Source organism: Chrysemys picta, chromosome 9 (assembly GCF_011386835.1).
Source record: "Chrysemys picta bellii isolate R12L10 chromosome 9, ASM1138683v2, whole genome shotgun sequence".
Lineage (NCBI taxonomy): Eukaryota > Metazoa > Chordata > Testudines > Emydidae > Chrysemys > Chrysemys picta.
In genome coordinates this window covers 36,876,725-36,903,750 of record NC_088799.1, presented here as the reverse complement: position 1 = coordinate 36,903,750, position 27,026 = coordinate 36,876,725, and the positions used below count along the sequence as shown (strand labels likewise).

The window sequence follows — 27,026 nt, the reverse complement described above, 5'->3', positions numbered from 1 at the left end:
TGTTGGAGTTGCAGTCATGCAGCCTTAACTATAACTTAACAGTTTGCGTGGGAAGGGGGAATGAAAGCTGCTCAGCATATCTTAAAGTCTGGCCATGTCTGTTTAGAGACCTAAAAATGGATTTAGAAGTCTAATTTTAGGCACCATTGGTTTGAAATTCTGCCCTGAGATCTTACAAGAAAAGCTGCAGGTTATTTTTTTTTTTTAATTTTTCACTTCACTGTCTTAGATTAATATAGAAAAATAAGATTACTGAAGGAATTACACATAGGAGTATTTAAAAATGCTTGATAATGTTCATATTCTCCATCAATACAGGCAGCTGTATAAACCCTATATATGCCATTTTAATAAATGTCAACAGGAAGAGCCTAATAACTCATTAAGAAAGGAAGATCAGAAGTGAAATCAGATAAGGAACAGCAGGACATTTCCACGGTTTGCACAAGACATTTCAAATTCACATGTATACATTCTAAAAACACAGTACTAAACTCACCTTAAAAGGAACTGTAGCAATTTTCTGCTGTTCTTTAAGTCTGACTTCAGTTTGAATATCCTCATCTTGATACATTAAGATATCCTCTGCTTCATTACCTCACATTTAATGTTTATGGGTAAGATTTTTCAAAGGATCACAGAAGCAAATTTCAAAATCATTAATATCTTTAAAATTCTATTGTTTGCAGTGTTGTTGTAGCCATGCTGGTCCCAGGATACTAGAGACAAGATGGGTGAGGTCTTTTATTGAACCAACTTGTGTTGCTGACGAGTTCCGTGTAGCTCGAAAGCTTGTGTCTGTCACCAACACAGGTTGGTCCAATAAAAAGTATTATCTCACCCATCTTGTCTCTTTAAAATTCTAGCCACTTTAAACTGCAAAAGAAATTCCACTCCTTGTTATTTAAGGAGGTTTAAATTACCTGCTATCCTTTCACATATTAGCTACACCACTACACACAATTATTTACACATAACATTAAATATCTGACAGCCAAGAGCTAGAACACATGCAACATTAACTTCTGTCCCCATTGAAATAAATGCTAAAATTCCCTCGGACTTCAATGGAATCAGAATTTCACTTTTCCATCCCCCCTTCTTTTGAAAAACACAGAATACATAGTGTTAAATTTGAATGTCTAGGTTTTTGATACTTTACCACAACATCAATGCCTTTTAACAAAATAAACAAGTTTTTCCGGTATCTGAAAAGAAACCCCTTTATGGAAATTTGTAAAAAGTAAGCATCAGAAAACATGGGACAAAGCACATATATGGGGAAAATTTTAAACATCTTACTATTTAGAAATGTATTTAGAAAACAATAATGGAAGGTTGCTACCTATCCATAGCATTATTGAAAATAAATAAATACTTTTGCCACTTAAAGTATATTATTCATATACACACAGGTATTTAATAACTGACACCACAGAGGCCTTCCAGCCTGACTGCTTTCCAAGTATCAATGTTGAAATAGAAGTTAGCGAAAGACAGAGAAAATGTCGAAGCCTGGGAGTTTTCTTTCACTCTGATCACTTAGAACTGATCTAATCAAAATTTTTTGAACTTTTGGGGATAAAATGAAAGAAACTCTTATTTGGACTTTGAAGCATGTTGCATAAATTACAAAATATTCAAGATAAAATGTTTGAGATAGAAATATATTTCTTAGCTGCCAAATGCTGACAGTGAAACAAAAGTAAAATCAATCTACACACATATGCAGACCAGAGTAAAAACACTGCCCCAAATGCAATGGAAACCGCTATGTGGCATCTTTATCCATACTGAAATTATGTTGATATACTTTATCATATATCTGAACAGACACCTTTGTCAGATACAGTTAACAAATGCACCAGCAGTACCTTAATGCTTCATGACCATTAACCAGGCTTTTTTGACTCCAAATTGGTGCCTATGTTATAAGCAGCCTTTCCCAATTACATTTTTAAATCTCTTGTGAAAAAGCACAATTAAGGAGAACTGAGAATAAAAGTACAGTAGTTTGATGAAAAATGGGGGAAACCATAGTTATGGCAGAGAAGCTGCACAGAGTACATTCTTTGTAAGGTCAAAACTATATCTTAATCAAAAATCTTTAATACAATACACATCCGCAGGCAGTGAAACTGACTTATCAAAGAAAAACGATGCCCTTGAATCACAATTTTGAAATCCATGGTTTGAACCACATTGACAATATGTAAAAGAAGTTTTGCTGTAAGAACTGAAGATTTCATTAAGATTAAAGTAAGAATATTTATTGCATTTTCAGATTGCATTTTAAAACAATAGTGCACAATGGCTTCACTTTAATCTCCTAAAATATGTACTTAAGGTGGGAAACCTTCTGGTCGGTCATGACATTAATAAACAAGGTATAGTCTTGGTGCGTTTCTTCAAGGGGCAGTATTTAGTTCAACAAATTGTACTCCCTGTGCTCTAAAACAACTGAATTAGTGGTGTGTGTACACTAAATCCGTTTATTTTAAATTTATTGTGTCTACATTAAGTGAAATAAAAACATCGCCCTGTACAATCCACTATCAGCAGTGAGTACAACAGCAAAAATTATTATACAGTTTATACACACTAAAACCTTTTCCTTTTTCCTATAAAGAAACCAGAACAAACCTAATCAATATAGAACTTAATTTGGAAGAACTCAAATTACAGAAGGGAAAGCCAAAATTATTACGGTCTTTACTGAGCCCCAAAAAGGTTCCTGATCATATTGCCAGAACAATAATGAGTGCAGCTGGAAGAGTGAAGCATGCTAAAATTATATTCTTGGGTCTTTATAAATTTACCAAATATTTAAATTAAACATGGCTAGTTAAAGAAATGTCTGAAGCAGAGCAATATAACCGGGAATTCTGTCTTACCAGTTGTGTTGTTTTTAAATCCAACTTATACAATGCGCAAAGTGCTAAGCAACACTACAGAAACACATTTACATCAACACTGAAGATTTGGGGAAATGAAATTCCAACAATTTTATTTTTTAATGAGCTGTATTTTCTAAATTTGTTTTTATTTTGTGTGTTTTCATACAGTTTTGAAAACAAACGCAGCACGTTCACATTTTCCCGAGGAATTATAAGAATGATCTCTACAGGGATAACGTTGAAAAGCCTGAAGCTCAATCAATTGATGTTGAAAACTCTCAAAAGGAGTAAAGGCTTGATCTGCATGGTCTAGAACATGTATTGTAATTTAATAGAAGAGATGGTCGTCTTTAATATTAATGATTTAAAAGAACTTCCCAGTTCATGCGGAGAGTATAGTCCAAGAATAAATCAAATTTGCTGAACGCATTTTATGCTACGTAAGTGTATACTTTGCGATCCTCAGGTGTTCGTGCCAAATATTCTCTCTCAATAAGTCCTTCAATACGTTTTTTAATAACAACTGGACTTGGTAAGAATCGGGCTTTCAGCTGCTGAGTTACCTAGGACATAAAAACAAGAATAATTAATGCTATATTGCAGATGATAATGCGTTAGGCTGCACAACACAAAAGCACACTAAAAATAATCATAAAAAACATTTGTTAAAACAGGTTGGGTGTAACCTTTAAAGTTTACATGGCCAGCTGCACACTTCAGGTACTAACCAAGTGAAAAAAATTGAGTTTGTAATAGAAATTAGATTGATCCATATAAAAATAAATTTGTTTTGTATTTCTGTACCACTGGTCCATCACATCCAATATTCGGCCTCCATTACTGTCAATAGCTGATATTTCAGAGAAAGACAAAAACCTAATAATGCACCAGAGCAGGCAATTAAGCAGTTACACACATGGGAGAAAACATCCTTCCTCACACCAGCAGCCTATCAATTTATACTCAGAAGAATGGTTGGCATGAACTCTGTGCTGAAGTTTTCTCATTGTCAGCTTTCTCACTTCTTGGTGCAATTGTGTGTTTATCATGAAGCCTCTCAACCTACAACCATGATGACAGTTAGAACTGGCTGGAGACATTTGCTGTCTGTGCAGCTTTCAAATTTAGTAACTATGAGTGTCAGGACTCTCCCTACAAAAGGTTCACTCTTTGAAACTCACTCCCCTTGGCAGCTCATCAGACCCCATGGTTGGCAATTTACAAGTTCAATACAGGATATCAACCTTTTGCAGTCAACTCACTGTTTTTTGTTATAAAACACTGTACTATAAACAACTGGTTGACATAATAGCAACTAAAGGAATTAAATACATCTATGCTTCCAGAGGTATGAGATAAAAATATAAAGTCTCTCTAGAATCAGTTTAAAAATCGAACTGCTGATAAGGCCTTGTAACTTCGCTACATTAACAGAAGAGTAAGAATTGACAGAGAAATCTAAGATGTGCCCTTTTCCTAACCTCTTAACCACGTCAATACTATATGTGATGTTACCTCTGCTACTAGCACATTGTGCTGCATCTTCTTTCTAGATTTCATTATCCGCACTATAGCAGCTTCTATCTCATGTTTTCTGTCATCATCTACTTTCTGCCTTGTTTCTTTTCTTTCTGGGTCCGATTCCCCTTGTTTGGCAGCAACTAAAAGAGAAGATGAAATACCTTAAGCAAAAGTCAAAATTATTAATTTCAATAACATTAATATGCACAAAATTTAAATTTCACCCACAGAGGAATTAAGTTTCTTGGTTTGTGACATTTTCAAGTGTGGTTTTTAATGAAACGTGGCCACAAGAAGACAGACATACATAGCAATCAATGCACATGTAAGTATGTGTTACTATTTTGTCAGTTGCTATTTACTGTTTAAAATTTAATGTACTAAACTTCTCGGCTTTTCAAACAGTACTGAACTTTGTTTGCAAAACTTTTTTTGGCTACTGTCATATTGAAGATTCTTCTCTTTAAAACTACACAGATTTTGCCAAATTAACTTTGAAACTATGGGTTATATATGGTGTTTTCTTATTAAATTGCACATAATTTAGAGTGTGTGTCAAAGAAAACAATTCTGACAGCGTAGTTGGGTTTTATTTCCTTTGCTTGTCAAGAGACTTTTTCAATTAAGGCGATGTTTCAATTACAGTGGGAATTGCAACATAGTAAGGAAAGGGACAGAATTTTATTTACAAGGTTACTTTCCAAACCAATTAAACTGCTGAAGATAATTAGCCAAAAGAAAAATACCAATCAACCTATTCACTTTGTTCTCTGCCCTTTTTGGATTTTGTGCATTTTCTACCATCACCAATTTCTTATTTCTGTCCTTGCTTCCAGTCTCTCTCCACCTACAGCTATTATTTCTAGGCACCTCTTCTCCCATACACAAATTCAATGTTTCCTGCTTTTGAATAGGAGTCGTCTAGCTTCAAGATATCCTTTTTTCTCATTTTACTCTCTCCACTCAAAAACCCTGAACATCGTGGCAGCCTTCCCTCTGGCTAAAGATAGAAAGAACCTTCCTTTTCAGTTGTTCTCTAGAGAATGCTGCAAGATACATCCTCTCATGGAGTCAAGAATTGGTTCTGTTGTGCTGCTAGCCTAGAAAACAAGAGGCCAAAACTCAAATACAACCTCCGATGAAAATAACTGTATGAATTTTTCATCAATGAGTATGTTCAATTAAGAGCCATAATTGTACTTGTTTATGTAGTGCAAAGGGTGATGGGAATAAGAGGATTGCACAGTAAGAGAATAATTTAGTATCCCATTGGAATTTAGGTGTTGCCACAGAACTTGGTCCCCTTGTGCCACAGAGTATGTGAGGCACTAGTTAAGGTGCTCTAAAACACTGGTAACCCGCTATTGTGTCTCTGCCACCTTAAGAATACTCCATGCAAGGTAGACATGTTAAATCATGGATACCTTGGCATTTTGCTTCCATCTGCAGACACCCAAGTTCACTGTAGTTTATGCAACAACATATATGTAGTGTAATCACAAGAGCATACTGTTGGGTTTAAGATGTTTGCAGTCTTGTCCACATCCACTGTTAGGAAAGGGTTAAAATGTCTAATATTTGCAATGTCTGGCATGAGAGAAGTACAGTGATTGCACTTAAAATGTATCTGAGAGATTACCAGTTCCAGTGATATGTTCTATTACAAGTCCAAAGAAACTCTCTCAAAATTACAGAATATTTTAAGATGCTTTTTAAATGCTACCACTGTGTATTGTGGGATAGGGGTTATACATATAATGTATAAATAATAAGTACTAAGTACTAACACACTCCACTCACATATGCATATACATATACAAGTGTCTCAACATATTTCACCATTTAACTTCAAAACTTTAGTGAGCTAGACAAAAATGGTTACTTACCTGTACGGTTATTCTCCAAGATGTTGCTGCACACAGGTATTCCACTCCCAGCACACCCAGCATGCTGGAGCCAAAGAGTTTTTTGCAGAAGTACCTGTCAGGGCGTTGCATGCACCCTGCACATATTCATGGCCTCTCCTGAGCCTATAAAAGGGCAGTGCTGCCCCAATCCCCCTCAGTTCCTTTATGCCAGAAATATGATGAAACAGGACTCCAATGCACAGGGAAGGAAGGGTTTAGTGGAATACACACATGCAACATCATCTTGAAAAACAGTTACAATACAGGTAAGTAATAGTTTTTGTTTCTTCAAGTGGCTGCACATGTGTATTACTCAGCAGTAACTCACAAAGCAGTACTGCTAGGCGGTAAAGTCACTCTGAGCCCTAATAGTGACTACAACACAGCCTTCCCAAAAATTGCATCAGATCTCAAAGCAGTCACAATGGCGTAATGATGAGTGAAGGTATGCATAGACGGCCAAGTGGCAGCTCTACAAACATCCAACATGGATATGTCCTTCAGAAAAGCCACTGAAGTAGCTTATGTTCTCATTAAGTGAGCAGACAGTCTCTGTGGAGGCGGTGTGTTCACTACCCCATAAACTACAGTAATACAGGAAACATTCCATCTAGAAATTGTGTGTGATGTGACCTTTCATTCTATCAGCATAAGAAATACACAAGTCAAGGAAACAACCTGAAAGATTTAGTCCTGTCCAGTTAAAAGATTAATACTCACCATACATACAAAGTACGTATACGTTCATCATCTTTATGTAAGTGTGGTTTTGAAGGAAGAAAACCAGTCAGTATATTGTCTGGCTCAGATGAAAGGCAGATACCACTTCAGTCAGGAACTTTGGCTGTGGCCACAAAGTTACATTATCTTTGAAAACATAGTATATATGGGAGTCCTGCAGTGACAGCCTGAAGCTCACCCATTCTTCTGGCTAACAATGACTATGAGAAAAGATGTCTTCTGACACAGGCGACACAAAGAACAGGTGGCTTATAGGTTCAAATGGAAGGCCCATTAAAGTGGCCAATAAAATATTAAGATTCCAAGGTGGCAATGCATCCTTTACCCAGGGAAATAATTAAACAATCCCTTTTAAAAGTCTAGAAACCATCAGGTTAAAAAAAAACCAAAACCCCCCAAAGATCTTCCCTGAATTGGAGGACAAACTGAAGAAGTTCTTGGAATCCACTGGAAACAACTTTTTATTTCAGAAGGTGGACAAAGCAACTAGGGGAGAGGCTGTTCTAGACTGATTCTGACAAATATGGAGGAAGTGGTTGAAAATTTGATGGTGGAAGGCAGCTTGGGTGTAAGTTACCATGAAATGATGAGCTCATGATTCTAAGGAATGGCAGAAGGGAAAACAGCACAATAAAGACAATGGACTTCAAGCAGGCAGACTAGCAAACTCAGAATTGGTAGGTAAGATGCTGTGGGAAGCAAGTCTAAGTCAAAAAAAGCATTCAGGAAAGTTGGTAGGTTTATTAAAGAGACGTGATTAAGGGCACAAGAGCAAACTATCTCGGCGTATAGGAAAGACAGGAAGTATGGTAAGACACCACCCTGGCTTACCCAGGAGATCTTCAACGACTGGAAACTCAAAAACTAGTCATATAAAAAGTGGAAACTAGGTCAAATTATGAAGAATGATTATAAAAAACACAAGACAAGCATGTAGAGGCAAAATTAGAAAGACCAAAGCACAAAAAAAGATTAAACTAGCTAGCAATATAGAGGCTAACAAGAAAACATTTTAAAAATACATCAGACGCAAGAAGATCAAGACCAATGACAGGGTATGCCCATTGCTCAATGAAGAGGGAAAGAGTAACAGAAAATGCAGCAATGACCAAAGTGTTTTTGTTTCAGTTTTCATCAGAAAAGGTTAGCAGTGATTGGACCACTATTGCAGTAAACATCAATGTAAATGGTGAAAATCTGAGGCTAAAATAGATAAAGAACTAGTCAAGTATTATTTAGGCATGGTCTACACTAAAGAGTTATGTTGATGTAAAGCAGTGTATGTTGACCTAATTATGTCAGTGTACACACTACAGCCTTGGTCCCGCCAATGTAAGGGCCCTATTACACAGACATAATAACTCTATCTCCGCAAGAGGTGTAAGGCTTATGTCAATTTAGTTAGGGCGATGCAGTGTACGTGCATTACTTATGTCAGTTGTTGGCTGTCATTCTTGTCAATTTCATGGCTCCAGCATGGAGCCGTGATATTGAGAAAAAGGCCCAGCTGTCATCCTGGGGAGGATGGGTGGTTCCAGCTAGAGACCGGCTACCCCCAGGGCTCCCCACTCCGAGCCGGGCTGGGCCCACCTAGCTACCAGCTCCCCGCTGGGAGCCCGGGTACTGCTCATAGGGAGCCCGGATATGACATAACTTTATGCAAGACGGGTCTTGTAGGATATCATTGGAAAGGTTATTTTACTAAATGTGATTATCCAATTTGTATGCCTGCATCATTTCTGTATCTAAAGTTCGGAATATGGACTATGTAACCATTACAACTGGTTTCAGAGTAGCAGCCGTGTTAGTCTGTATCCGCAAAAAGAAGAACAGGAGGACTTGTGGCACCTTAGAGACTAACAAATTTATTAGAGCATAAGCTTTCGTGGACTACAGCCCACTTCTTCGGATGCATATAGAATGGAACATATATTGAGGAGATATATATACACACATACAGAGAGCATAAACAGGTGGGAGTTGTCTTACCACCTCTGAGAGGCCAATTAATTAAGAGAAAAAAAACTTTTGAAGTGATAATCAAGCTAGCCCAGTACAGACAGACAGTTAGATAACAAGTGTGAGAATACTTACAAGGGGAGATAGATTCAATGTTTGTAATGGCTCAGCCATTCCCAGTCCTTATTCAAACCGGAGTTCATTGTGTCTAGTTTGCATATCAATTCTAGCTCAGCAGTTTCTCGTTGGAGTCTGTTTTTGAAGTTTTTCTGTTGTAATATAGCCACCCGCAGGTCTGTCACTGAATGACCAGACAGGTTAAACAGACTCCAACGAGAAACTGCTGAGCTAGAATTGATATGCAAACTAGACACAATCAACTCCGGTTTGAATAAGGACTGGGAATGGCTGAGCCATTACAAACATTGAATCTATCTCCCCTTGTAAGTATTCTCACACTTGTTATCTAACTGTCTGTCTGTACTGGGCTAGCTTGATTATCACTTCAAAAGTTTTTTTTCTCTTAATTAATTGGCCTCTCAGAGGTGGTAAGACAACTCCCACCTGTTTATGCTCTCTGTATGTGTGTATATATATCTCCTCAATATATGTTCCATTCTATATGCATCCGAAGAAGTGGGCTGTAGTCCACGAAAGCTTATGCTCTAATAAATTTGTTAGTCTCTAAGGTGCCACAAGTCCTCCTGTTCTTCATTACAACTGGGTGTGTATTGGGAAGACACCCACCAGATGACAGGCCATCAAATTTGATGAGCCATCAGGAAGGAACAACAAAACCATGAAGACACTAATCTCTCTCCCTCCTGAGCGGCATCCGGGTATGTAACTGTGACACTACTAGGTCAGGTGATCTTGTCACCTGATACTAAACATTATCTGGGACTTCTTGTAACTTTCCACTGTAAAGGAAGGGGGGTCAAGTTTGGGAAACAAAGGATTCCTGCCTTATGTAAATTCTATTTAAGGGTGGGGAGGAAGGCAAATGGAACTCCTCCTCTCCAGCCTGTCTGCCCAAGAAGAAAGACTGCTAAAGCCACCTGAAGGGAAGGCCGGGGGAGTCCAGACTGAGACAGGGGCCCAGTCTGAAAAGAAATATAACTGGAACTCTGAGCCACAGAAACTTTGCAGCCTGCCTAAAATAACATTTAGGGTAAGAAATTACATTTTTTAACCTGTTTCTTAAGTATATTGAGCTTAGCCTGAGTACTTAGGTTTATTTGCTCAGTAATCGGCTTTGTTCTGGTCTGTGATCTCTTATATTCACTTAAAATTCACTTTTGTAGTTAATAAACTTATTTCTTGTTTATAAACACAACCCGGGGAGCAGGGGGGGGGGGGGGGCGGCGTAGAAGGAAAGGGAGGCTGTGCGTCCCTTCCTCCACATTGAGGGAGGAGGTGGATTTCATAATATATCTTTGGGTCTGTACTCCAAGGCAGGTGGACACCTGAGGGCTGGGGCAAATCCCTTAAATTGAGCCTTCCCAGAATTAATCTCAGTGTCTGTTTTTTTCTGCAGTTTGGTGTGGCCCTGACTGTGTGTGTGTGCGCTGGAGGAAGCTTAATAGCTTGGCTCAGCAAGACAGGTAAAAAGGGTGCCCAGGTTGGCATAACAGGCAGGCTCAGTGGTATCTCAGCACATCAGGTGGCATCCAAAGGGGGGCAACCCATCATAATCTGGACCTACAATATCTTGACGTGAGGGAGAAAAGCACAGCAAGCCTTGAGAACTGGCCAAAATTTGAGGATATAGATATGATGGGTCGATTTGTCCATAATGCTTGGCTAGCAAACACATGTAAGCATCCCATCCTATCGGACACATCGATAATGACAGTCTTGGATGGAAGAGGACAAGAAAATAGTACCTCCCCCCGCATACTTTTTTTGATCCATCCATCATTCTAAAGAGACTAGAACAGAAGGAGGTACATGGACCAACTTGTCTAAGGGATATCTGTTTGGTCAATAGACTGACTTTAGTCACCCAGGGAAGATGTGCATGCACAGCCTGACAAGTTGGGTCACATAAGTACATGAGGCCATGTGGCCTAGTAACCTCAGACAGGCTCAGACTGTGGTGGTAAAGTGTGGCTCGAGAGAGAGGCACAACTAGTGAATTGTCTGAAATCTCTTCTGATGTAGAAACGCAGTCAAAATCATAGAACTTCTAAAGAACTTGATTGTGTGTTGGGGAAAATGTAGATTTCTAGACAGTTGAAAAGACAAAGGATGAACGTGATGTGGTAGAGAACCTGATGTTCAGATCTGCCCTGAAAGAACCAATTGTCCAGATAAGGGAAAACATGAATTACTTTCCTCCAAACAGGCTGCCAAAACTGCCAAGCAGTTGGGAATAGTGGCAGGGCTAATAATAGGCTGAAGGGAAGTACTGTGTACTAATAACGCTGTCCCACTATCACAAGTCTCAGAGACTTCCTGTGATTTGGTGACACCACCATATGGAAGTAAGCATCCTGCAGATTGAGGAAGCAAACCAGTCACAGCAATCTAGGGAAGGAATAAACACATGCTAGGGAGATCTTGCAAAATCTCAAATACTTGAGATTTCAAAGATCTAGAATGAATCTCAAACCCTCTTGGACTTGGAAATCAGAAAGAATTGTGTATAAAATCCCTTTCTCTGATGTTGAAGGGGAACTTCTTCTGTGGCCCCTAGTGTAAGCAGAATCTGAACTTCTTGAAAGAGTATTGATTTGTGAGATGGGTCCCTGAAAAGGGATGGTGGAACAGTGGCGGGCAGAAATTGAAAAGGATATTCATTCTTACAGTGCTTAGAACTGATTTGTTTGTCATTACAGATTCCCAAACACTGAGAAAATGGAAGGAAGAATGCTGATGACTGTATTGAGCTGGCTACCCCCTGGGCTTCCCGCTTCGAGCCGGGCTGCGCCCACAAAGCTACCAGCTCCCCGCTGGGAGACTGGGTGCTGCCCACGGGGAGACCGGCAGATCAGAAAGAATTGTGTATAAAATCCAATGAACATCGAGCACAGCCAGGAAAAACACCCAATGTTCACTGAAGAAAACAACAAATCAGTAATTTCATAGCAGTAGAGTAAGTTATACGTCTATGAGCTAGACCAGGGGTTCTCAAACTTCATTGCACCATGACCCCCTTCCGGCAACAAAAATTACTACACAACCCCAGGAGGGGGGAATTAAAACCCAAGCTTACCTGAGCCCTACTGCCCCAGGTCGGGGGAGCCAAATCCAAAGGGTTTCAGCCCCAGGCAGGGAGCCTGTAACCTGAGCCCCACTGCCCAGAGCTGAAGGCCTTGGGCTTGGGCTTTGACCCCAGGCAATGGGGCTTTGGCTTTGGCCCTGGCCCCCAGCAAGTCTAAAGCCAGCCCTGGCAACCCCATTAAAACGGGGTTGCAACCCACTTTGGGGTCCCGACCCACAGTTTGAGAACCGCTGAGATAGAGGTCTGTCTCTCCCTCTCTCTCGCCAAGTAAATCAGAACACAGCCTGGTAAGTTTTAAAAAATAGTAATTTAATTTAAAAGCTACAGTCCTTCCACCTTCTTCTCCTTGAAGAGGACTACATACTTTAAAAAAAAAAAAAAAATCCCCACTTAACTCAACTATTACTTTCTGTAAGTGCTTTGGATTTCTTCCTCTTTTAAATTTTTGTTTTCAGGCTACTAGTCAATGACAACAGGTTTTATAGCTTAATATTTTCCTTTTGCTAGTGTGATGCATTTACCTTCAATATAGATGCCAACATTTTACAACTTAAGATATTTTTGGAGTACAAGAGAGCAGAATATAAAAATAGACTTACCCGTTTGAATCTTGACTCTGTGCAATTTGGATGTGAACTGATCATTCACTGTAAATATATGACCATTTTCTATTTCTTTTGATTTAGGCTCTTTTGTGAGAACTCGTTGTGTTGGTTTGCCACATGCAAGGGACTGTAGGGCTCTAACAAGCTCTCTTTCAGGGATATCAGTTTCTTGTTGAATTTCCTGAAGGAAAATCATGACATCATCAATAGTTTATAATTAATGTCAGAACACGTTAGGTAGCTTATTTTGGAGGGGGGGGCGCGCAAAAAAACCCCCAAACCCTGATTGCTCAAAAAGATAATCCTTGGCTCGCAAAACTAAATTCTGATATTTAGATTCTTTAGATGCCTGAAAAGTTAGAATTCATTTAGTGATAGTCTAATAAGCACTATGCAAAAAGGCTTATGATGAACATGGGTTAATTTAGAGAAAGTGGATTTCTTCAAGTATAATTTAAAGTCAACAGCTGCCAGTGTGATGAAGAGAACAAAATGAATAATTAACTGTTAACACTCAATTTATCTCCTGAGAAAGCCAAAAGGGTTTATTTCCATTCTCTCCAACGTTGTTTTATGGAATGAAACCTGAGCTCCAAAGTTACTTTCGTGATCAGTTCAATGAAAAAAGTATACACAGCAATCAAGGAAATTTCTGACAGAAAGCTATCAAAAGTACCTTATCAAGCCAGGTAAGGCAGTTCGCTAACATGAAAAGCTGACAGCCTTACAAGAAATATCAAATATGAGTCTCATCCTGGCACCAGCTTATTCACAAAAACGTGTTTTCTCACCCTCCTGCAGAGTACACTCCTAAAAAAGTATAGAGCTGCTTAAGATTAGTTTTGTTTCCACCTTACACTCAGCAGAGAACAAAACTGACAGTCTGGTCCACCTCAGCTCAAAGTACAACAGATGACATTTGAAAGATGACTACTAAAACATTAGTAGTGCAAACACTGTTAGAACCCATACAAAGCATAAAATTCCTACAGAAATATACCCCAGCAGTGCTTTGCACACAGTCTTCTAAAGCAGTGTTATCAGCTTATCTATCGAGTCCCTCAAACTTCCATCAAGTGTTTCTGTAGTTTTAGGGCCTCTCAGAGTCACTTGTTGGGAGAAATATAAGCTATGGCATGTTTTGCTGTCTTCTTCATAAAAATGTTAACACTAGTTGGATCCACGTAGAAAGTCAGTGTTCCTGAGAGTTCTACTGAGAGCCATTTAGAAGCTGAGGAATCAATTCTCATTTTCCATTTTCTTACAGATGCTGAAGTTTTGAACTACTGCAATGTGCTTTCGGACTGTGTTAGCGCAACACCTTCACATTACACCTGCCAATACCCAAAAAGCCCACCTCTAGGGTGACATGAAGAGCGGATATTTGCTCATTTCTAGTTTCATTTAAATATAACCACCAATTTGGTTCTATCCAATATTTGTTTATCAAGTTTCAGCTAACATGCATTTTTAAAGACTAAATTACTATCATTTTTGTCTTGAAAAATGAACCTTATTGCAATGGCATAATCAGGACCACTTCAGTAAGCCAAAAGGAAATGAATCTTGACCATATAAATTAATTACTTACAACAATGAGTAAATAAGCTTTTTAATTATTTATTTAAATTTAATGTGTCAAGGCCAACAGTTCCAGCACAGCCTACTGCTGCCAATGAGATTTCAGTCTAACACCCTGATTTCTAATGCCAAAGGATTAAAATCAATCCATCAATAATCATTGCTGTACTTTTCACCTCAATAAAGTATTCTGACTACTGCCACTGAAAGTGAAATACAGAACTAAAATAAAAATTAAGAAACAGTTTTTACGCTATACACCCTAATTAACCAGGCAGTGGGGGTGGGGGGTATTCACTACATACTGTGTGTATTTTAATTCTCAACATTACAGTTCGTCCTTAAACTGACACTTGCATGAAATCTGGTCTTTCAGAAATGCACAAATTGCCTTTAAATAAGCATCACAGAAACGGTTTGATGCTGTGATACGATGAGCACCATCCACTAGTTGACTTCGGTGCGGGTGGAGGGTACTCAGCAATTTGTAGCACAGAAAGGTTTCTAGAAGAAGGGTACAAGAATTACAATTTTTCTATTAACATGAACAACAGGAGTTACTGCAGTCTAACAAAGTTTAAGTCATCAGCATGTTATTTTTACAAATGCACATCTTTTTATAAAGACATTTAATATCTTATAAAGATTTAAAATAGATATTTTTAAAGTGTTCCCCCCCCTCCTTTCAAATATCTGGTATGTTATAGACATTTCATTTTGGGGAGGAAAGCTATAATTACCACCTATTATGCAGCTGAACATATCTAAAACAGATCTAAAGGAGCTGTGTCTGGAAACTACACAATAGGCTGCAATAACTAACAAACAATACAGTGTGTCAAATTCCAGACATCTTAAGTTTTTTTCTTATAGCAAGGAATTAAATAATTGTTTCAACATTAACGTGGTTGAAAAATCCACAGATCCAAAGAATTTTAAATTGTACAGGCTTCACCAACCTTTAAAAGCTCTCCCAATGTGGAAGAGGGGAAAAAAGGAACAGCATAAATTAAGAAGTCAGACTAAACTTTTAATGAACTAGTTTTGCTGAATTATGTAACAATTTCATACATATCAAATTTTGAATTTCACATTGGACATGGTTAGGGATAGGACAAATCTTCAGTTTATATTCAATTTGTGAACAAATGAAGCTTCTGAGGATATATACTTCAAAATATTTAAGCATTCTTCACCAGACACTGAAATAAGCAACAACGTAAGATTTGAATATAAGGAGTAGCCCACTTGGAAAGAATAGAGTAAGTTATTAAGAAAATAAAAAACCTTAAGCTATTCAGAAAAACCTCCCTCTCATGTGGAAGCACCATTAAAGTAAGCCCATTTTTCCCCTCACAAAAATATCCAACTAGTTACACAAAGCCCTAACATATGAACCTCCAACAATTAAAAAGCAAAATTCTTTCCTCAAAATCTAAATAGTAATACTAAAATAAATAAATAAAAATAAATAAATAATATTTAAATAAATAAATGCTCCGTGCTCCTATAGTACTTCATCAACTATTAAGTGTCAGCACTGCTCCAAAAGAGAAAGTATTTGCCTTAATTACCACTTATCCAAAATGGGGCTAAGAGCTTAGGGAAATTTAAAAGTTAGAGTTATCAGTGGCAGAGCTGGGAACAGAAGCCTGATTAGACAAAACTCCGTCCTCTTTTGCAAAGGCATCATTTTTTGTTGGTGCCCCTGCTTATCATCAGCACAGAGGGTACCTGAACTTCTTTGGCGTTATGCTGTACTACTGTGTCCTTTACAGTACTGACTTTATAGAGTGCTAAAAGCAGAATGCTGCATATGGGAGCTGGGTCACTCAGGTCTATAGAGTGTCACAGGGTAGCTGGTCCCTGTGAGTAGACCAGAACCAGCTCCTATGTATCAGGGTAGGTGGGCCCAAATGGGCCAATTAAAGGGAGTAGGATTACACCTGGGTCTATACAGACCTATCAGAGGGCAGGGACGGGATAAGTTATTGGGACAGGCTGGAGTGGAGCTAATTCCTGTGGAGAGTCCTTGGAGCAAAGGGCCAGGTACCCAGGAAGTTATCCCTGGTGCTGGTGTTCCAGAAATGAAGCAGAGCTGGCTGGGACTGGGAAGCTGCAAGAAGCAGGATCACCAGAGACTGTGGGAGGGGAGCCCATGAAACTCTAGGACAAGGGTGAGCTAAGGGACTATTTCTGTTTGCTTTATTCACTTATGTTTGGAAAATAAGCCTTCTTAAAGCAGAGGGTGTGGCAGCGTGCAACTGAAAGCTGGGGAGAAGCCCTGGCATACCACAATGAGATTTTACACATACCAAGCAATTTCATGGCTATTTTGGAATGGGGCAAAAATCTCCTGACCCCCATCAAAAGATAGAAAAAATCACTTCAAGTCAATCTAAGTAGGAGACTGCAGTGGCCTCTATCCCTCCTCTTGGGATCTGCCTAGCAATAAACTGTGACCCCACAAAGTGACGAGACTTCCTCGTCCACCTTCTCCTGACATTGGCCAAGATGGCCATCCATCACATTAGAAAAGGAAGCTGGACAGGAGGGTGCTCTATGACTGTGCGGCCTACTTCTGATTGCTCTTTAAGTCACGTCTCTGGGCAGAGTTCCTCTGGGTGGTGTCCACTGCCTCCTTGGATGCCTTGAGGGGCAAGGGTCGCTGTCTGGAATTCTCTGCTCGGTGTCTCCCCCTGGATCCCTTATTTCATCCCTGTGACCTGCACTCCTGGCCTTATTTTTTCCATTTGTTGTCCCCCGGATTTAGTTGATGCCTGGGTTTGGTGGCTCCTCCCCTTATGCTCATTGCCTTTAGCAATGGGCAGGGCCACGCCTGCCCACCCAGTGCCTCAATAGGTTCCCATTGTTTGTGGGGACAGCACTGTTAAATCAACAGTCTATAGAAGACAATCTAAAAACTAGAACTCACAGTCCATTTTGGCTGCTGTGGTGATCTCTACCTGTCCACCTTCCAATCAGTACTTGTTACTCCTGGGGGAATTCTGTACCACTGCATGTGTGCAGAATTCATGTCCCCTGCAGAAAAATGACTTTCTGACAGGGAAGCAAAGGGAAGCTGCAAGAACGGTCACGCAGCACTCCCTAGTAGCCCAGGTACATCGGTTCAGGTACCTGGAGCAGGCGGCAGTAAGGTAAATCACCGCAGGGCTGGGGACACCTCAGCCAGTGGCTCCTACCATGAGCTGGAATCAGCTGCTGGGCTCGAGGCAGGAGAGAAGTTGCTGGGGCTGTGTCAGACCCACCCTCAGAAGCCTACCTCAAATGCAGAAAGCTCAGTATCCTCCACTGCTCCTGCCTCCATCATTACTCAGCTGTGGGGGGAAAGGTTACTGTATGGGGAGCTGCTCCCCCATCCACCTAATCCCTGTGCATCCGGACCTTCCATACCCAGACACCCGGGCCAAGCCTCATGCAGTACATCCAGAACTCCCCTACCCTTCCATACCCAAACCCCACCCCACTGAACCTCAAGTCCCTGCACCCAGACCCCCTGCCTCTGGGCCCCCACCTCTGTACCCAGACTACCCCCCACTGAGCTCCCTGCACTCAAACCCCCACCCTGATGCCCCACTCTCTGCACCAGCCTGAGCCCCCCACATCCAGAGCCCCACGCCACTGACCCCCAACTAGCTGCACCCAGACCCCCATACCACCAAGCCTCACTCCCCCAGCACTCAGATCCACCGCTGAGACCCCCACACCCAAACCTCTGCTGAGCCCCAACCACCTTCATCTGGAAGTCCCTGGGAAGTCCCATTGCCCCTGCACCTGGAACCACCCCCAATGATCTCTGTGCATCCAGATCCCCTCCACATCTAGACCCCCCCCACTGAGTTGCTTGCACTCAGACTGTCCCACACAGAATCCTCTCACCCCACACCTGGATCCCCCCCACACTGAACCCCTCCACACTTGGATCCTTCCTGGTGAAGCCTGCCTGCCCCACACCTGGTGCACCTGGAGCAGAGCCCCACGGTGTTTCTGGGGCAGACCCAGGCTTTATGCTGTGTCAGGGTTGGGTGCAGCCTCACCACTGAGTCCATGTCCCGGGGGTAGAAGCTGGAGGGCTGCAGAGTGATCTCCCACCTTCATGCAGCCAGTGGCCTGTGCTCCCCACTGCCATGCTAGAGTTTCTGCATTTATTTATTGACAAATAAAACTTGCAGAATTTTAAAATACTGTGTGCAGAATTCCTAATTTTTTGGCACAGAATGCCCTCAGAAGTATACTTGTGTGAAAAAGAAAAAGAATAGCAAACCTTGTGCAGTTGCAAAGGCAACTGAAAAATAAAGTCAGTCTATCAACTTTGTGTTTGGCACAAGCACTTACACATCACTGATGCTTCTATGTTCTGGCAATATTATGCTTTTGTGAATGCATGCACTTACTTTCTGCAAAGTCATGCTATCATAGCACATCATGAGGGTCAACAGAACAAAGCATCACTATTTTACTGATGCTGAATACATTAACTACTATTCAGCAATCAAATAAAGGCAGATTCTTCCTATTCCAAGGTTTGATAACTCAGAATATGAAACATGTATCAAGAACAGCGATTTCTTCAAGGGGGGGGGGCGGGGAAAGACCAAACAAAATGAAATCAGTTTTTTCAATGCTTTAGGTAAGTGGATCCTCATGTTCATGAGAGAGTATTTAAATAAACGGACCCAAAACAATTTGGGCCCCATCTTCACTGGCTGGCTATACTGAATTAAAGCCTTTTAACCTGAAGCAGTCTTAAAACTGTATTTTATACTGCTGTGCAGAATATCATTTCCCTGTATGCAGCTGGGGTCTAAAGGTATATACTTCTAAATCCGGAGTTTCTGGAATAGAGAATGGCTAAGGTAATCAACCAATTTTCAACACCTTTAAAGGAAACAAATGGTCAAGGGCCCTGGACCCTTTGTTTAAGTGTTCCAAGGAAGAGGGGCTTGCAGCTACACACAGCCCACACTTTTAATAAGGGTTTCACAGCATACAATCCCAATGGAAACTTCTCTAAGAAACACACACTCCATATGTTAAGGGATTAACAATATGTCAAACAACATTATGGAGCTAAAAACAAAAAGGAAAAACATAAAAGTAAATTATTATGGACTCCGAACTCTCGCTATCAAGTTAAAAAAAGAAGGGTGTGTGTGTGTTAGGGACAAATGAGGTATATTCCTTTGGCATCAAAAGGTCTGTGTACATAGGTCAAGATTTCCTACACAACTTCTGAAAGAGTACAGGTGGATGTATAATACCATAGATCTACATATGCTCTGCATCTATCTGCAGAATACATTTTAACGTTTTTTTAAAGTCAGCTTAGAAAGGCCACAAATCATACCTCAAACGTGTATTTTTCTCTGTTGTTAAAGAGCATTAGTATCGTCATCTGGAAAGTGGAAACTTGCAATATGTGCTTCCTTGTATTTGAGCCAGTTACTTGGGCACCTCCTACACCAACCTCTGAGCCATCTTCCTGTTTGAATTTAAAAGAAGTAATGAAATCACTTTTAGGAATATTTTTTCATCTCCTGATTAAGCTTTTTATGTAGTAAATGGAGAACTATGCTTAAGCAATATTAAGTTTGAGATTTTAAATCCACAAGTCCCAGAGTAGTATATGCTTGGTTCTGATTTTGCCTAACTACTTTAATACACTCTTCAAGTCTTCCTGCTTCTCCTCCTGCTTACCAATTTATCAAAATTGCTGCAGCGAAAATCCTTGTCCCTTTGCTCCAATCAGGCCAGTTCCAAAACTTCTTTTAGTAATCCATATTGTGGGTGTGTCCTAATCCCACTTTTATGTTTTTTATGTTGCAGTTATGCTTGGATTACCTTCTCTGTCCCTATGTACCATACAATCTCTTCCTTCTTTCTAACCTTTGCTTAGCTTTCCAATGCTGATCTCTCCAGCGCTTACTACTCCCCATTTCTCACAAATGAAATTTACTTGTTTTGTTTGTATAATTTAAACTTTAAGATTTCTATATATTTGAAAAGTGTAATTGACAATAGTGGCATTATGAAACTACAATAGGTTTGCCTTGAAAAAAATTTTTTAAACCTTAATTCCAATGCAACAACTGCAGAGAAATTTCACTTTGGTCTGAGTCACAGCCCAAAATAAGGTGGGAGGGCAAGGAAGAACAGCTAGTCCTAAAAGAAGAGGGGAAGAATCTATGGATACACCCAGAGTTCAGAGCCGCAGGAAGATACAGGTTGAGTCAGAGAAGACTGCAGCCAGAAGGAACAGAAGGAAGGCTGGAGAATCACACCATCCCCAGGAAAAGGCAGGTTTCTGATTGGGGACTCCCTACTACAAAGAACAGACAGGCCTGTCACCAAGCTGATCCGGAGAACAGAAGGGTGTGCTGCCTGCTGGGAGCTAAGATACAGTATACGGCTCTGAGGCTGAAGAGGATCCTAATGGGAGGAGGAAAGAATCCAATGATGTCCTTCATGTGGGAATAAATGATACAGCTCGATTCTCGCTGGAATGCATCAAGGGGGACTATGGCAGGCTGGGGAAGATGCTTAAGGAAATGGAGGCTCAGGGATTCTACCTGTCCCTAGAGGAGGAGAATGAAGGCGAGATAAGATGACAATGATCAACAGATGGCTTAGGAAGTAGTGCTATAGGGTGGGCTTTGGCATGTTAGATAATGAAAGATAATGGAGCAAATAATTAAGAAATCAATTTGCAAACATCTAAAGATAGTAAGGTGATAAGTAACAGTAAGCATGGATTTGTCAAGAACAAATCCTGTCAAACCAATCTGATAGCTTTCTTTTACAGGGTAACAAGCCTTGTGGATAGGGGGGAAGTGGTATATCTAGACTTTAGTAAAGCTTTTGATACTATCTCACATGACCTTCTCATAAACAAACTAGGGAAATGCAACCTAGATGGAGCTACTATAAAGGTGGGTGCAAAACTGATTGGAAAACCATTCTCAGAGAGTAGTTATCAGTGGTTCACAGTCATGCTGGAAGGCATAATGAGTGGGGCCCCGCAGGGATCAGTTCTGGGTCTGGTTCTGTTCAATACCTTCATCAATGATTTAGACAGGGGTACAGAGAGTACACTTATAAAGTTTGTGGACGATACCAAGCTGGGAGGGGTTGCAAGTGCTTTAGAGGATAGGATTAAAATTCAAATGAACAGGACAAACTGGAGAAATGATCTGAAGTAACTACAATGGGTCATACTGAAAGTGAACTGTCAGGTTGAAGGGAGGTTACAAGGGAGTTCCTCAGGGATCAGTCTTGGGACCTATCTTATTTAACATTTTTATTACTGACCTTGGCAGAAAAAGTGTGTGCGCGCTAATAAAATTTGCAGATGAAACAAAGTTGTGAGGTATTTCCAATACAGAGGAGGACCCGACTATCACACAAGATGATCTGGATGACCTTGTAAACTGGAGTAATAGAAATGGGATGAAATTTAACAGCGCAAATTGCAAGGTCATGCATTTAGGGACTAACAATAAGAATTTCTGCCATAAGCTGGGGGTGTATCAGTTGGAAGTGATAGAGGAGGACAAAGAGTGTCTTATTTGATCACAGGATGACTATGAGCCGCCAATCTGATGCAGTTGCGAAAAAGGCTAATGAAGTCCTAGGGCGCATCAGGCTAGGTATTTCCAGTAGAGACAGGGAACTGTTAGTACCATTACACAAGGCACTGGTGAGACCTCATCTGGAATACTGTGTGCAATTCTGGTCTCCCATGTTTAGGAAAGATTAATTCAAACAGGAACAGGTGCAGAGAAGGGCTATTAGAATGATCTGAGGAATGGAAAACCTACCTTATGAGAGGAGACTCAAAGAGCTTGGCTTATTTAGGCTAACCAAACACAGGCTTGGGGGAGGGGGGGAAGATATGATTGCTCTCTATAAATACATCAGAGGGATAAATACCAGGGAGGGCGAGAAGTTATTTAAGTTAAGCACCAACGTGGACACAAGAATAAATGGATATAAACTGGCCATCAACAAGTTTAGGCTTGAAATTAGACAAAGGTTTCTAACCATCAGAGGAGTAAAGTTCTGGAACAGACTTCCAAGGGGAGTAGTGGGAGCAAAAAACCTAACTGGCTTAAAGACTGAGCTTGATAAGTTCATGGAGAGGATGGTATCAAACTGCCCCCAATGGCAGGCAGCTGATTTGCAACTGCTAGCAGCAAATATCTCCGATGGCTGGTAATGGGACATTAGATGGGGAGGGCTCCGAGTTACTACAGCGAATTCTTTCCCAGCTGTCTGGCTGATGGGTCTTGCCCACATGCTCAGGGTCTAACTGATGGCCATATTTGGGGTCAGGAAGGAATTTTAACATAGATCACATTGGCAGAGACCCTGGGGGTTTTTCACCTTCCTCTGCAGTACAGGGAACAGGTCATTTGCAGGTTTAAACTAGTATAAATGGGGGATTTTCTGTAACTTGAACTCTTTAATTCATGATTTGAGAACTTCAGTAACTCAGCCAGGGGCTAGGGATCTATTACAGGAGTCTGTGGGTGAGGTTCTGTGACCTGCAATTTGCAGGAGGTCAGACTAGATGATCATGATGGTCTATGAGTCCATTATCATCCTATGATTTAATTAAACCAACAGGTTGGAGAGTTTCAAATTTGATTCAGGATTATAGAATGTATGCTTGTAAGTATACTTCAAACTGTTGCCAAGGCAAGAGTTGAATTAAAAAAAAAAGGGATAGATGTATTTTTTTTTAAATTGTACTTATGTCCTATACTGGCAGTTTAATTTATAGCTAAGAAAATCCAAAACTGATTACAAATTTATCTTTACATTCACAAAATTTTTGAGATTAAACCATAACACTTTCAGAATACAGACATTTACCTTTTTAACAGGTCCATAGAAGGTGGCATTGAGATCTGCCGATCCCATGTGATGCTGGAGTGTCAGCTGTCGACCGCTGTGTTTGGCTAAATAAAATCTACGAGACAATTAAAATGAAAATTTACATATTTATAATGCACATTTTATGCTTTTATGATCCAAAAGCATTTTACATACATAGATAATTTTGAATTCTTCAGGATGGAATATACTAAGTGTAATGTGTAACAATTACTCTTAAAAAAAAAAGTTAAACTGAGGTTAAGGTCTCATCTGAAATAAAAAAAAATCAAGTAGTGAGTAGTTGGTTTTCTAGTTTGCCCCAAAAAGAACAAAGCAGCTCTCTAATATGCCATTAGTACTCACAAAAGTATATTTACTGTACCCATTGTTTTAAAAATACAAAGCCTGATTTAATACATACCTTCTAAATACTTCAAAAGCATGTCTGGGGGCTGGAGGGATGTTGCACTTCGGTGTGGCTGACTGAGTAGGCCAGTAGCCTGTTGTGAGAACCCGCACTGTGAGATCAACACCACCTAATGAGACCTACAACAACATTGGAAGAAGACATTCACCATTTTAAAACAGGACAGTGTTCTCCACTTCTCCTATGTTATAATTAGACTTTCAATTTTTTACTTTCCAAAGGCTAAGGAGAAATTGTTGTTGCCATTCTTTCTGAGCTGCACAAATTAAATTCATTCTTGCTGGAGCAGGAGCCAAAAAGCTCACATTGTTCCCACATGGCAATTTAAGACTATACAGAGTATGATCATGTAAAAAATGCTGTGCAACTGCTCAGTATTCATGATAATAAACAGTAATTCTGAAATTCAGAGCTTTACAAGGTCAGATGCATTACAGGGTAAATGTATCATATTTTGCCTTCTGCTTTTATTCTGTTTCCAATACGACTGACTGGATAGGAAAAAAGTATATGCTGTGTTGCTAACAATATGAATTGCAAAGTAACAGTTTTTGTACTTGCCCTTTGGCAGAAAAGTATAACTAACAGTTTGACATTCAATACTAAGCAATAGGAGTTTTTTCTGCCATTCCCTTTCTGGAGTTTTATAGCAGAAATCATCTGCATATGTTTTCCCATTTTTTTTATGTAAAGGACTGGCTTCTTGCTCAACCTGAAAAAATTATGTGGCTTTAATGCTTGTTCTCTGAAAGTAGTTATTAACATAGGTATTCACACAGGCTTGGAACACTCTGCAGCTGATGTTCTAAGCTATTAAACAGTCTCATCAGCAGGTGGCCCACATCTATTTAAAATCTAAGTATAATTGTCAAAAAGTGTCTCAATTAAATTCCATAGTGCCAAACTTATAACTGAGTGTATTGCCAGCTTCCACAGGGAAATGAGGTGGGTTAATGAAGGCTTATGATTAATACCTCCAAAGAACATGCTTATAGGTAAGTAATTTTCTTCTCTTACAAAGAAAAAGTATCATTATAAACAGATCCAGGTTCTTACAGACTACAAAAACTAATATACAGCATTACAGTGGATCAGATTAAAGTAAAAAAAGTCACAAATATCATTGGACAAAAAGTAGATGCCTCCCAAGTTAAATAGCGACATAGCATCCCTGAGAAGTATTAAGATTGCTATTTTTATATTAGAAGAATAAAATGCACCTAATAAATACATTAGAACTAACATCTAAAGACCTCTTAGGGGGGCGAAAAAGTCAGCTGGGCCATGCAATCCAGAAACAGGTTTTAATAGAGACTGGATTCAAGATAACCATCTAAAACAATATTTTACAAATATACATGAAGAACTGTATTGAGGTTTCTCCAAAGTGAACCAAAGGCCATCCAATGTCACTGACATGCTTCTTATTTCATGAGCTTTAACATGACACTGATGTTCGGAGAAATACAGTCAATCATACATCTAGAGATGGGGTACGTCTACACTGAGATTAAAAAAAACCCACAGCACCAAGTCTCATAGCCAGGTCAGTTGACAGGCTTTGGGGGGGGGGGGGGGGAAAGGGGCTATGAAATCGCAGCGTGGATGTTCAGGCTTGGGCTGGAGCCCAAATGTCTACAATGCAATTTTATAGCCCCATACCTTGCACCCCATGAGCACAAGTCAACTGACCTGGGCCAGCCACAGCTGTGCCACAGATCTATTATCACAGTGCAGACATACCTTGAACGTTAACCCAATGCATACAATCAACAAAAAAGTGCATTAAATCGAAGTATTTTTATTTGTTCCAGATAATGCCCAGTTTGTGAACTGTGGAATCAGAATGGGCATGAGGGTATGGAAAATATGTTTACTGAGTATAGTGGAACTGCAACATCATATCTGGAAAGAAGAGTATGCTTTCTTACCCACTGAATCTTTGAAACATCTTAGTCATAGACAAGAGCCTGAGCTCACTCAGATTCTCACAGATGCAATGCTAAATATAAAGGGGCAGATATTTGATTTAGAACAAGTTTTAGGAATGTCAAGTCTCATATGACTCCTCTTATCACCAGCATGTGTGTAGCATGGACTAATAGAGGGACAGAGTCTTTCAAGTGTAGAATTGTGCTGCATGACCTCCAAAACCCAAGATTTCAGGTTCATCAATCTGGAAAATGCCTAAGGTTCTATAATCTTTTGATTTCTCCCACTTTAGCTTCTCAGTGAAAGAAAGTACTGCGGCATGTACAAAGTCGAACATCAGCTGCATCATCCTTCACAATACCTACTAACTCAGTTTTAGATCTATGAGGCTTTTGGCTTCTGAATGGGGAAGAGCTGGCTTGTGACTCTTTTCTAGGAAGGATCATATGCATTCAATGCATCACAGTTGTTTCAAAAAAGAATACGTTGGGGCTATTAGTAGAAACTCTAAAACTTCTTGCACCACAATGGTAATATGAAGAAAGACTCCTGATTCCTTTCCCAGTGCCATCTTTTATTACAGAATTGTTCTGCTAGAGCAGTGGTTCTTTGCGTATTTGTGAGCTGGTAGTATTTGGAAGCCTGTTAGCATTATTGTCTACTGTATTTTAGTTACTGTGAATTTTAAGTTATTTTTTTAAAAATGTTCAGCGCAAAGCACTTTGGACTGCTACAAACAAAAATAAGGAGCTTGTAATGCCAAACCACCTATGAAACAAAATGAACACATTCTATAGATAGTATACCACAAGGCACATCCTCGTTCAGTATCAGGAATAACAGTCGCCAGAAACTGACCCAGGAACTAATAATGAGCGAAAGTGAATGAAGTAGTTAAGTCTTGCAGTGTGTTTTATGGAAGGATTAATGTAACCTTCAAGTCACTGCTGTCACAGAGAACACAGAAACTGATCACGGTTTTAATGTAAACACCATAAAATGTTTTGTTTACTTGCACTGATGTAACATACAGGCAGAAACTGCATCTCAAATTATTTTTAAAGAATCAGGAAGGAAACAAATGTTGCTGGTCATATGGTCAAGGTCTAAAAAGTACATCATAGGTGACAATAATAGAATCATAGAATATCAGGGTTGGAAGGGACCTCAGGAGGTCATCTAGTCCAACCCCCCGTGCTCAAAGCAGGACCAATCCCCAACTAAATCATCCCAACCAGGGCTTTGTCAAGCCTGACCTTAAAAACCTCTAAGAAAGGAGATTCCACCACCTCCCTAGGTAACCCATTCCAGTGCTTCATCACCCTCCTAGAG

General features: G+C 39.9%; 1 protein-coding gene across 4 annotated transcripts in view; it reads right to left on the bottom strand.

The window, feature by feature from the left end:
• Positions 1-2,254: 2,254 nt before the first annotated feature.
• Positions 2,255-27,026, bottom strand: part of CUL3 (cullin 3) — a 103,854-nt gene continuing 79,082 nt past the window's right edge. For 2 of the 4 annotated variants that reach the window (XR_010590667.1, XR_010590668.1), the window contains 7 exons: positions 23,757-23,881; positions 23,333-23,429; positions 19,806-19,940; positions 12,851-13,037; positions 7,046-7,169; positions 4,413-4,558; positions 2,255-3,460 (listed from right to left, as the gene is read on the bottom strand). Coding sequence is in view for 2 of the 4 variants with exons in the window: in XM_005282559.5 (XP_005282616.1) it covers positions 3,329-3,460; positions 4,413-4,558; positions 12,851-13,037; positions 19,806-19,940; positions 23,333-23,429; positions 23,757-23,881 (822 nt within the window). In the remaining 2 variants the exon portion in view is untranslated. The remainder of the gene's footprint in view (positions 3,461-4,412; positions 4,559-7,045; positions 7,170-12,850; positions 13,038-19,805; positions 19,941-23,332; positions 23,430-23,756; positions 23,882-27,026) is intronic. The other 2 variants (XM_005282559.5, XM_042853590.2) reach the window with 1 other exon arrangement.